This window comes from Notothenia rossii, assembly GCF_949606895.1.
Source record: "Notothenia rossii genome assembly, chromosome: 6".
NCBI classification, from domain to species: domain Eukaryota; kingdom Metazoa; phylum Chordata; class Actinopteri; order Perciformes; family Nototheniidae; genus Notothenia; species Notothenia rossii.
In genome coordinates this window covers 39788608-39801058 of record NC_136909.1, presented here as the reverse complement: position 1 = coordinate 39801058, position 12451 = coordinate 39788608, and the positions used below count along the sequence as shown (strand labels likewise).

General features: G+C 39.9%; 2 protein-coding genes across 2 annotated transcripts in view; one reads left to right on the top strand and one right to left on the bottom strand.

The window, feature by feature from the left end:
- LOC307043280 (uncharacterized protein) overlaps window positions 1-6622 on the bottom strand; it is a 15564-nt gene extending 8942 nt beyond the window's left edge. The window contains exons 1-2 of the mRNA XM_079687638.1: window positions 6475-6622; window positions 3937-4688 (exon numbers count right to left, since the gene is read on the bottom strand). The gene's annotated coding sequence lies outside the window, so the exon portion shown is untranslated. The remainder of the gene's footprint in view (window positions 1-3936; window positions 4689-6474) is intronic.
- A 14-nt stretch (window positions 6623-6636) lies between these two features.
- LOC307043282 (uncharacterized protein) lies at window positions 6637-12212 on the top strand. The gene is made up of 2 exons (XM_079687641.1): window positions 6637-7291; window positions 10950-12212. The coding sequence occupies exons 1-2, from the start codon at window positions 7150-7152 to the stop codon at window positions 11258-11260; spliced, it is 453 nt and encodes a 150-aa protein (XP_079543767.1). The 5' UTR covers window positions 6637-7149; the 3' UTR covers window positions 11261-12212.
- The last annotated feature ends 239 nt before the right edge of the window (window positions 12213-12451 follow it).

The window sequence follows — 12451 nt, the reverse complement described above, 5'->3', positions numbered from 1 at the left end:
CTCCTTGGACATCATTTTCATGAAAAACGTAGGAAAACCTCTCTTACGTTGAAAAATAAATATTTGTATCAAAGTGCCTCTTGAGGGCATGAAGTGAAAACAACTTTCAACATGTCTCCATTAAGGCCCATTGTAAATTCAGCCACATCTTTCATCACAGCACAAGCTACACACCTTTAGTTAATCTGCCAAAAAAGCCACATTATTTCGGACTCGCGCACTGATTGATGCGAGTCCAACTCGGACTCGAGAATTCTCGCGCACCATGACTCTGACTCTGACTCATGAATTCTCGCGCACGATGACTCTGACTCGTGAAGTTTTGTCTCGAGTCAGATTTTGTCCTCCTGTCGTGTGCACCTGCGAGGCGAGTTGACGTACTGGGCTGGGCGCGCCCCCCACTATTCCAGTCTAAAGATGTCCAGAGACACACCCCGCATCGTGCTGTATGCTTTCACTGATATTGCTTCCACATTGGGAAAGAGCAGCGCAAAATACTCGTTATGTGGACAAAAGATTGAAGAGAAGGCTCCACAAGTCACATTACTCTAAGGATCGAGTTCAGACATATAGGTGGGCTGTCTTGAAAACTATCATCCGAGTAATGTGATCAAATCAATAAATCTTTATTGATATCATTGAAACATTCACTATAATAATTATAGCGTCCCCAACTGATGGTATCTATTTATTGCACACCCTTGCTTGTATACAATCATTACCAACGTAAGAGCTTGTGCCCTTATCAGCCAGGGGCTAAAAACCCATGTACTGTAACTATTTAGTATATGTCAATGTATTTGTCATCTATCCGTCATAATACATGTGTGTCAACTTCAGTGTTTGCACTGCTCTGTTGTCCATTAACTTCTGGTAAAGGTTCCTTCAAAATAAGAGTCCCGATCTTATTACTATCAAAATAAAAGTGCAAAACGAAAGGTAGGTGTTACTCTCATCTATAGAGAGGCGAAGTCCCTCCCTTTCCGGGGGACCTCCATGGGACCTTATTTCGGAAAAAGTATGTATTGAAGTCAATGGCAAGAGAAAGATTATCTTTCGATCCCGTTTGAATTGTGCCACGAATTACACATATGATGTTTGTTAATTTAAAAGATAAGTTTGCAAGTCACATTTTTTTAAATGTGTTGTCAAACTGTGAAGTAACACTTTTCTGGGGGGAAACCGCTCAATGAACTACATCTCCCGTCTCGCACCACACACCAAGACGGCTGTCACGTTAGCACATTTCACTTCTTTCTTCCAGAATGAGGCGAAAAGTATTAAAAGAGGTGAAAATCACTACAAGTCTGGGCATGTTGAGAACTGTACATACACAAAAGGGGAGTTAGTCGGTTCCGTAAGAGCCAGCATGCGTGACCGGGATTCTGGGATTTGTAGTCTTTCTAGTTGCGTATTTGTCATAGTCTTATATTTCAACAGTTTTACGACAAACTGTGACTTTTTTTTACATGGAAATTATTTTTTAAGATTGACAAAGATCATATGTGTAATTCATGGCACAATTCAAAAGGGATCGAAAGATCATCTTTCACTCTCCATTGACTTCAATACATACTTTGTCCGAAATAAGGTCCCATGGAGGTCCCCGGAAGGGGAGGGACTTCGCCTCTCTATGATGAATTTGTCTCTGAAACATGATTTATAAGAAAAACGTAATGTGTTTGTTTGATAGATACTTTTTTTATTTGCAAAACTAAATGCATTAATTAGTGCGAATGCTGTGCCACAGCATTCCACTGTAGTTCTTCAAATCTTTATTCTTCCCCTTATTTCAGCCAATACTTTGGCTATCCATAACTTCAGCCTACTTTCAGCTACAGAAACCATTCAAATATAAACTGTTCAGCCTTTTCAGGAATCGATGGGACACCTTCAACTTTTTAAAAATATGTTATACCTTTTGAAATATTCAGCTTTTTAAACTCTTTTTTTAACATGGAACTCAATGGGACGAGCCTTTTACGCCAAATGCTTCTCCTTCCACATACTTTCAGCTAGACACTTCATTCCAACTTTAAAATGATCACAAGACCTGCAGCTATTCATTTCATACTGAATTTTTTTATATCATTTACACTTTTTGAGCTATTTAACTTAGTTTGGAGCTTGGTAAAGAGGCTTTCTTCAGATTTTAACATTAGTGTGTATTGAGCAGCTCATTAAGTCTAGAGTGCTTTGATCTCAAAACAGAGTGGAGGAGTGGTTGAAATTCGCCCCAAAAAATGTTTTAACCTGCCATAATTCCCAAACCCTACACTCCTCAGACACATTAAAACCTCTCCTAGGTTGGAAAATAAAAAAAAAATAAGAAAAAAGATTAAACAAAATGCCTCTTGAGGGCATGAAGAGACAAAAAGTCCGCCTAGCTCCCAATTGATCCCAAATGTTAAAGAAATCCGGATCTTTCTTCAGAACAGAGAGAAGTACACTTTAGACAAACTGCTCTCATCTTCACATTTGACACACAAAACCCAAAAAAAAAACATTTACCAGTTCATTGGGGTTCCCTGATGCTCACGGTCTGTTAATTTTTTGATGAGTCATAGTTATTGAACAGGTGGCAAAATGGTCAGATGTGATCCTCAATGCATTCTTAATGACACTCAGTGCTGCAGCTGGTAACCAGGGTGTTGCTGGGCAGATTGAAAGCTTTGATCTCTGGACACACACACACACACACACACACACACACACACACACACACACACACACACACACACACACACACACACACACACACACACACACACACACACACACACACACACACACACACACACACACACACACACACACACACACACACACACACACACACACACACACACACACACACACACACACACACACACAGGTGTTATGAGTATTTGTTATGATTAGGGGCTCAGCACAGAAACAAACACTGACAAACATACTGGACTTTAACAGACTGTCTCAGCCTATTCTTTTCTGTCTGATGGAGACTTCATACTGACTTCAACATGTTCCAAATATGTTATACATTATTGGTGACGTATGGTTTTAGTCGAAAAGTTTGCAGTCAAAATATTCTGCAGCTTTCCCAAGCCTTTTTACTTTATGTTCTCTTCTTAATACACATTCATTCACTGCTACTTACATCTGATATTTAACTCCTTCAGCCTATTTTCAGCTGCAGAAATCATTAAACTATTACATTATTCAGCTATTTCAGGACATTGAGGCTACACATGTTGTTGTTTATACCTTTTTTAAAACCTTTTCTTTTAAATATTAAGCTTTTTCTGCATTTTCAGCTAAATTCAGCAACAAATGTTCACAGTTTACAACATTTGCCCCCCTTTATCTGCAGGAAATGCATTTTCTAGTTAGGTATGTAGCCGTGTAATAAGCGGGACAATGTGCTCCGCTTTGCATCAAGTGTTGTTTTTTCAATAATGACCGCAGCATATTATCCCTTAATTGGATCGCCAGATTCATTTTTCTCACTCGCGTATCAGGGGTTCCGTACACTCTGTGCTTTTATATGAAACTTTATTCTGCTAACCGTCAGAATTCCATGGTAGAAAACATATTTAATTCTGATTTAGACCCAGTCATTAATTATAAATTAAAGAGAAAACATACCTGGACATATTACAAAATATTTATTGGAAGAACAATTGTGTTGGATGTGTGTGTTCAGTCACTAAGAGACTCTGAAACTTTTACTGTTAATCAGCTTTAATCACCTGTAAACACTCACACATCCGCCTGCCTGACGGAGACAGCTACAGCTCTAATGAGTCTTTATCCCAACATTCAAACCACATAAAGGAAAACCACACACATACATACACCCACACCCACCCACACCCACACACACACACACACACACACACACACACAACCCCCCCCCCCACACACACATACACACACACACACACACGGCTCTACCTGTCTCGTGCCTCCAGGTGTTTTCATCTCTCTGTGGTCTCTACGGTGTCACATATCAAACGTCCCGCCTTCACCTGAGGCTTCCAGGAAGGAAGCGCTGTCTCCACCGACTGATGCGGTCGAGCTTCAAACGCACCTTCAAAAAACTTCTGAGAGACAGGACGGATCAGAGGGGAGCAGAGGGGTATAAAAAACAAACGCACCTGAAGGACAAAACAGACCTAGCAGAGAGGATCAGACAACATACTGGCATTTAGAACACATTTTAGTCTGAACTCAATCTAAATTATATTTAAAACAGCAAATAATGAATCTTGAGGTTCGGATAGACCCTGGATTTTAACAAATTATTCCTATAACTAGATCAACAGGGGTTTGAATTTGAGAAAACTGACATAGTTAAATCAGCAGGAATATATATTTTTCATTTTTGTCAGGAGACTGGACTGATTGATGAGACAGCAGAGTCACTTGTAAAAAAAAAAAGAAAACAAGCTGAGAGAGTCACATTTTAAAGCTGCAAACAACAGAGCAGAAATTATACTACTCAATTTGATCAAATCTGCAGTTTCTGCCGATTTCGTCCCCTCTGTTGTGAGTGATAGACGGAAAATAAAGGAGGATCGAACAGTGATTGATCAGCCGGTTGGAGGATGTGGATGTGGCGCAGCTTCCTGTGTGTGTCGGTGGTGTGTGGCCTGGCTCTGGACTCCAACACCATCAGATCCTCGAAAGAGCAACAGAGCTCAGAGCTGCCGGTAAGACAAACGATCAGTATTAATACTGCACCATATTTTAAAAGGGAAACATGTATTTCATTCGGCACTAGATCCATCTGACAACTGGACTTATTATCAACTTTATACATTTACTTACTAGTGTCAGATACAAATATTATATTCCCAAAAATATATACTTTTTTTTTTGTAATTAAGTACAGAGGAATTGAGTCAGTCCAATTGTGTCCATCAGTTCAAAGGTTATCTTAATTTGACTATTTTTATTTTTGAAGACTTTCAATATTCATTTTTGGATTATCTGACAGCTGGAGTTTATTTATTTTTATTAGTATTAATATTAATAATAATAACAAAAGAGCATAATTCAGATTTATTGTACAGTGGGTAAAAAAGAACAATAAAGTCAGGGTGAATCACATCAGACAAAAACATTACATTTAAATCAGAAATTCACTTATTGCTCAGCATTCTTTAGGGAAACAACAAATAATGTATTTTTTATTGTTAAATGTACATTTATGAATAAAACTAATGCTGAAATTCTTTATCAAATGTTTTATAAGGGTTATTTGGCACCCTTTCATGTTTTTTTTATAGCTATTTTAATATTAATTCTTTAAAGATATAACAAATAACAGAATTTCTTGGTGTTAAAGGAACAGAGCCAAAATAAGTCTAAAACGTTTTTTTTTTTTTTTAAAGGTAGTGATTGGCAGGATTATATTTATATTATTATTATATTTAACTTATTTATGATGAGAGTATCAGACTGTTAAAGAGTTTTACGTTATTTGACTGACGTAAATAACGAAAGTCAGCTGTTCATTTTTAGTTTAATGTTTTAGATGAAAGGAGACATTTGAAGGCATCATACTGTAACTAATTCAAGAACCAAGACAATTATCCAGATTACATGTGTAAATCTTAGTCTCAATCATAACGTAAATACAGAATCCTCTCAGTTTAATAACATTTTAAAGTTAGTGAATACACATGCCTTTAACTCTCTGAGGGATCATATGATCTGATTTAAGGTTTTTTACTATATTAACTTTCAGTAAATTGACATTTCTTTCCAAAGTGTATTCAGCCATGAGGATACAGCTCAGAAGAGCAAGTACATCCACTTTCAAAGACCAATACCTTTTGAAGTCCTTTGTAGTTGTTTTATGTCTTTTTGTGGTCATTTCAAGTGTCTTTGTAGTCATTTTCAAACTCTTTGCTGTCATTTTGTGTGTCTTTGTCGTTATTGTTTGTCGCTTTGAACTCATGTTGGGACTCTTTGTAGTCATTTAGAGTGTTTTTGTATTTCTTTTGTGTCTCTTTGGAGTCATTTTGTATCTCTGTGTATTTTAGCCCCTTCTCTTAATAGTTGTGAGCCTCTTTGCAAAGGCCAAAAGAGGGCCCTGACAGATTTAATATATAATATTAGTAGTAGCAAGTTTGAAACATGTATGGTAATATAAATTATAATAATTGGTTATATAACTAGTAGTAGTTCCATAACTGAACTAGCCCTAGCAGTAACAATTCCTTTTTGTTTAGGTAATTACACTATCAGTTATACCAGCCGGGTTCATCAGAAGTATCAGCACCATATTTAGTTGAGTTCACTGAAATAACTGAAACGTTGACTTTAATTAAATGTATTACGTCAACACATTTCACTGTATTAGGTTAGTTGAAAGCAATAATGAACTTGATTATTTCTATATTATTGCTTTCCACTAACCTTAGCGTTAGGTTTCAGTGTTGAATGTTAATATCTGACAGATGTAGAACTTATATCACTACTGACCTTGTCCATCAGGATCGTTACCAAGGTGAACAGTTGGAGCGTCCTGTACGGCGCCGGACGGAGACCTCCTTCAACTCCAACAGAGGACAAACACCTCCATGTTCCACGCCTGACTGCTACGTACCTCCGGTGAGTGAGACAGCAGACACACTTAATCACACACACACACACACACTTAATCACACACACACACACACACACACACACACACACACACACACACACACACACACACACACACACACACACACACACACACACACACACACACACAAATGACGGGTTTTGTTGAGCTTCAGTATACTTTGTCTACTTTGGAATTTAACTGCGACAAATATAGCCCTACAAATAGTCCTGGCAAAACCACTAAGAAATGTTGGTACTTTAATTACATTTGAAAGGTTACCTATTATGCAAAATCCACTTTTTCATGTCTTTTATACATAAACGTATGTAATGAGATTCTGAAAATGTTAGGCAAAAAGATTTACTCACTTTTTTGTTCGGATCCATTTATATATAAACCTGTCTGAAAATGAACTGATCAGATGTTGGCCACTTTATGATGTCATAACGATTTTTTGGCTTGTGTAACCATTAGCCAATAACCAACCAAGGTAACACGTTGCAAAATAATTGTAATGCTCTGTCCTTTCTCTGTCCAATGATCTTCCCATGTCCCATCAGAGGGGAGGCTGCAGCAACAGAGCTCAGAGGAGACCGTCCTCCCAGGACAGACATGTGGACAGACAGCAAGACAGAGAGACAGACCGAGAGACAGACAGGCTCTTCACGGACGGCTTCAACAGGACCAAAGGTGAGAGACCGAAAGTCAACAAGTCCCAGAACACACCTGGAACAGTGATATTTATCCAAAAACATTATATAAGATAGTATAACTCTGACAGCGTATATCATACGCCAAAATGTATTTCGTATTCGTATCGTAATGTATTTTTTTTACCATTACTTTAAGTAGCCCATTTGCTGATAATACTCAAAAACTTTCACTTTATGTTCATTTTGCTGATAATATGTACATCATTTTTACTTCCGTCAGGTTACGAAAGCACCTCAACTTGTAGAAGAGTGTTTTCATAGTATGGTATTAGTAGTTTTACTGCAGGAATGGTGTTGGGACAAAGTTAGCATCACAAAAATCCAATGACATTTTTGGGGAATATTGCAGAAAATAAGATCTTTGGCAAACACATGTTTATGATATTTGCACGTATTGTTCAGCAGGAAAATCTCCACATATTAACAACGCTTTATGATTGTTGCAGCGTAAATGCAATCGCCAGAAGTAAAAAGGTGCTGTAAAACGGTACTAATATTTGGGAAGGCTAAGCCTTCCCAAATATTTTTGTCACTGCATCCTGGTAAAATAAAAATAGAATGTTTGTGTCTTTAAATTAGCGCTGCTATGCAGCCACCTGTGCCCTGTACTACGAAGCCAGTTCAACATACCCTAACAACAAACTAACAAATGAGATCTCGCTATGCGGTCCTACAACGCTGGTTATCAACTCGGTAAATCAAGCCAGGGTTTCTCTCTCCAGCTGAGAGTGCGTTCATGTGAAAGGGGCGGGGTTAGCAACATTTGACCAATCACAAACAGAGACAAGTGTACTGACAGCACAGCGTCATACTTCATTAATGAAAAGTAAACTAATATTAGACAAATATGAACATTAAACATCCATGACTTAAACATATAATCCAGGATACAAGCCACATAGTTGCACCTGCAAGGTGAATACAGAACAACTGGTTACAAAATAAATAAACTACCGAGTGTTTGAAAGCGTACAACAGTTTTATGATATCACTGCCCCATCTAAGACACGAGTGGATCTGACTTTAATTACATTTGAGTTGAGTGTTTCGTCAACTTAATGTGTTGCTTAAAATAATACTTCTGCATAGAGTATTGCGGCTTTCACACCAGCGCTTTTCCCTTTCTAGCTCCGAGCTAGAGCTAGAGCTTTTCTGGTTCAGCTCCGGTTTCCCTTTTCTGCTCCCGCTTTGTTCACACTAATTCACACTAACGGTGTTTCAGGGCTGGTTCGGAGCTGGAGCTTGAAAAGCACCGGGTTTTCCTGTTCACACCGCTGCGGAGCAGCCTCTTAGCTCCGGAATCCGGTTCGTTTCAAGCACCAAAAATTGTCCGGCCAGAGCAAAAGCACCACATACGTCACGCTTACGTCGAGGTGGGGGCAGGGGCAGGGGCGGGATCAACTCCTGAACAACAGCAAAAAGCTGAAGTTTTATCCAGTTTGTACACAACGATGAAGAAACTTAACAAGCAGCAGTGGTCCACTGAAGAGACCAGCTACCTACTGGGAATCTGGTCTTCCAAAGAGGTACAGAGGAAGCTGGAGCACAATCGGCCATTGTTGTTGTTGTCGGTGTCAGCTGTGAGTGGTTTCCGCGCGGTTTGCCTTTATGAAGCAGGCACGCAAACGGTTACTTCATGATGCAAACGATGACGCAATGACGCAGCACCAGTCGGACTTTGGGCTGTGTGAAAAGAGCCAGAGCTAGACCGAAGAACCGGTTCTGAACCTAAAAAGCTCTAGCACTAAGCTTGAACCGGAGTTGCGTTTGTGTGAATGAGGTATCAGAGCCGGGATGGTGCTGCCGCTGCTGCGTCATGACGTCACGTCACCTAACTTGGTCGGGACCAGGTTAGGTTGCAGGCTAAGAGCTCAACTCAGTGAAAGCACTGCCTGCTGACCAATCAGAGCTCAGTGTGCGGAGTTTAAAGCGATCAAGTCATATTACAGGACAAAAGAAAAGCAGGAAAGATGGCCGGCAAAAATCACCAACTGTGTGAACGTGAACATTAATAGAATATCACCTCCCATCTTCAGAGCAATCTGACTATTATAACATTAGCCTTAAGAAAGCTTACTTAAATATCTGCCACAACATTAAGTAACCGGATCAGAGTAACATTAAGTACAGTCCGCGGCACATCACATCATAATGTATCATATATTTCCTTATCTGAGTCAGCTGAGCCGTATCTGGCCGTGCAACACTCACAGTGTCACATACTGTATGCAGAAGTATCATTTTAAGCAACACATTAAGTTGACGAAACACTCGAGACAAATCCACTCGTGTCTTGGACGGGGCAGTGATATCATAAACCTTTTAATGTACGTATTCAAACACTTTTTCTATTACCAGCTGTATTCACCTTGCAGGTTATCCTGGATAAAGTGTTTAAGTCATGGATGTTTAAAGTTTAACGTCTTCATATTTGTCTAATTATATAGTTTACTTTTCATTCAGGAAGTATGACGCTGCGCTGTCAGTACACTTGTCCATGTTTATGATTTGTCGAATGCTCCAAATACCACCCCTTTCATGTGAACTAGATAGGACAAGGCTGGTTTGAGCGATCCACTTGATAACCCGCGACGTAGTACCGTTTAGCGAGAGCATGTATGTTTTGGATTAGGCCAACCGGCTAACTCAAACATATCCAGGTTAGGTTGAACCAGCTTCGTAGTACAGGCCTCTGCTCTCCACAATGATCAATAACAGTAAACGGATGGTCAAAGTAAGGTACAAATAAACAGAATAACACGAAGCCTGGTTAGTGTTGCCTGACTTTATAAAAAAAAAATTTTTTTATAAATGTGTGGTTGCCTTCTAGTCACTTTGCTCAGCACTACTGCTTGTAGGCAGGCATGACGAGACTCTTCAGTCGACCCATGTTCAGGGGAGGTGGGTTTAGTTTCCTGCACGCCTCGACGTAAGAGAGACGTAAGCGACGACGCCTCTTAGCTCCGAAGCTCTTGCCTCTAGACCGACAATTTTTTGGAGCTAAAAGTGAACCGGATTCCGGAGCTAAGAGGCGGTGCCGCTGCGGTGTGAACAGGAAAAACCGGTACTTTTCAGGCTCTAGCTCCGAGCTGGAGCTAAAAACGCGTTGGTGTGAAAGGGGCATATGTGACACTGTAAGTGTTGCACGGCCAGATACGGCTAGAGAAGCTGACTCAGATAAGGAAATATGATATATTATGATATTATATGATCGATGATCTGATTGATGACGTGATATGAATGATAAGTGCGACACGTCGGCGTCTTCTCTGCATACGGCAGTTTAAACTGTATTTCCTTTATCCTGTAACATGACTTGATAGATTTAAACTCTGCACACTGAGCTCTGATTGGTCAGCAGGCGGTGCTTTCACTGAGTTGTTGATCTCTTTTCTATAGACGCCGGAGGCGGGTAGCGCCAGGTAAACAAAGTTAATTAGCCTTCCCAAACCTGAGCCTCACGCGTCGCCTATGGCCACAGACCTTATGGCATCAAACCAAAAGCTAATTAAAAAAACGATTGACTTCAACACAAGCAAACCAGAAGAGCTAAAATGCTAACTCATTTACAGCTTTGAGGACTCATTCTTGCACCACTCTATAAGGACGTGTGGTAAACTGTGTGTCTCTTGCAGCTCCAGAGATGTCGAGCTGTGTGCGCTCCGGTGACTGTGCGGCCGGTCTGTGCTGTGTCCGCTATCTGACTGGCAAACGGTGTCAGAGGATCCCGGGGGAGGGGGAAGCCTGTCTGCTGCGTGGGTCCACCAAGCTGAGGAGGAAGCTGGGGCGCTGTGACTGCGACGCGGGGCTGTCCTGCACCGCCGTCAGCCGGCCGGAGACAGGGAGAGCCAAAGGCCAGGGGGTGTGTACGCTCCGCCAGAGAGAGGTCCAGAGGAAAACAAGGCATTCTGGGAAGAAGAGGAGGACGGCAGAGACGAGCTGCTGAAAGACTCTTTATGAACTCTGTAGATTTTTAACACATTTAATTTAATCGTTGGTTCAGTTTGTAGGAATATATTTTTTGTGAGTGACTTTTTTCTCAATGTGGTTCCCATACTGAGGAACGTGGGGAAAAAGTTACAAATCATTTCTCCATTATTGTCATTTGACTCAATAAAAGTCACTGTAGTATAATATTAAGGAGTATGGCTGTTATTCTGTTTGAAGTATATTGAAGAGAGTCCAGAAAATGGAAAAAAGTTAAATTTGAAAAAGCAGAGAGCAATTTATAAAATACAGTTATTAATAATACAAATCCTAGTAACTGGTTGTTGTAAAATAAAAACATACAAGCGGAAAGCACTGGTTGGCAAAAATCATTCTTATTACATACGGCACTAGCGAAGCTGCACGCTGCTCAGCTAGTGCCATATGTAATGAGAATGATCAACGCGAGCTGTAATGCTCCACAGATGGATAAAACAGAACTGATCAACGAAACGGTAATCGATTCACAATCTAAGTTAACAGAATGTATTCTCTGGATCTCAGTAATGTTAAACGTGATAAAAGTGAGCAGTGATTACTGAAATGCAAGCTAGCTCAACATGCCTGCAACCAACTTCATTCAACACAAAAGCAGTGTTCCCTGTAAGTGTACACCTTCAGGCCAACAGGACACACAACACTTATGTAGCTTTTTTTTGTCATTAGGTCCTAAAGGTCAAATGCGCTAAAAGCCAGATCAAAAATTCATTTATTAATGTGACTGAGTTGAGATCAAGGGGATTGGAGCGGAGTGGGGGTTAAGGAAAACGCAAGGGAACACCGTGAATGTATTTAGAAAATGTGTCATAGCCATCTTTCTTATCATAAAACTAATGTATTGTTTTTATAAGAATAAAAGTAATAGACAAAGAAAATATATGAAAATAAACAGTAACATAATTATTAGAAATCCTCTGTGGTTAGTGCTTCTAGCAGATGTTGGTCCTCAAGCTGCTTCCTGAGAGCTTCTCTGCTTATATCAAAACACGCAAAATTGAGGAATCGATTTTTTCTGATCTGTGATCTGTTGTAAACCCACACAGGGTATTTATATTTTTTAAGCTGAATGGAGCTCTTCTCAGGAGTGTGTGTTTGTGTTTGCGTGAACAGACCTGTTTTTGGCAGGCCTTTCAATTTGGTTTATGGAGTC

What these genes read in the sequence shown, in the direction of transcription:
- LOC307043282 (XM_079687641.1), top strand. Translation starts at nt 7,150, where the DNA reads ATGTCCCATCAGAGGGGAGGCTGCAGCAACAGAGCTCAGAGGAGACCG. An exon ending in CGGCTTCAACAGGACCAAAG is followed by an intron (nt 7,292 to 10,949) that starts GTGAGAGACCGA and finishes TGTCTCTTGCAG; the next exon opens with CTCCAGAGATGTCGAGCTGT.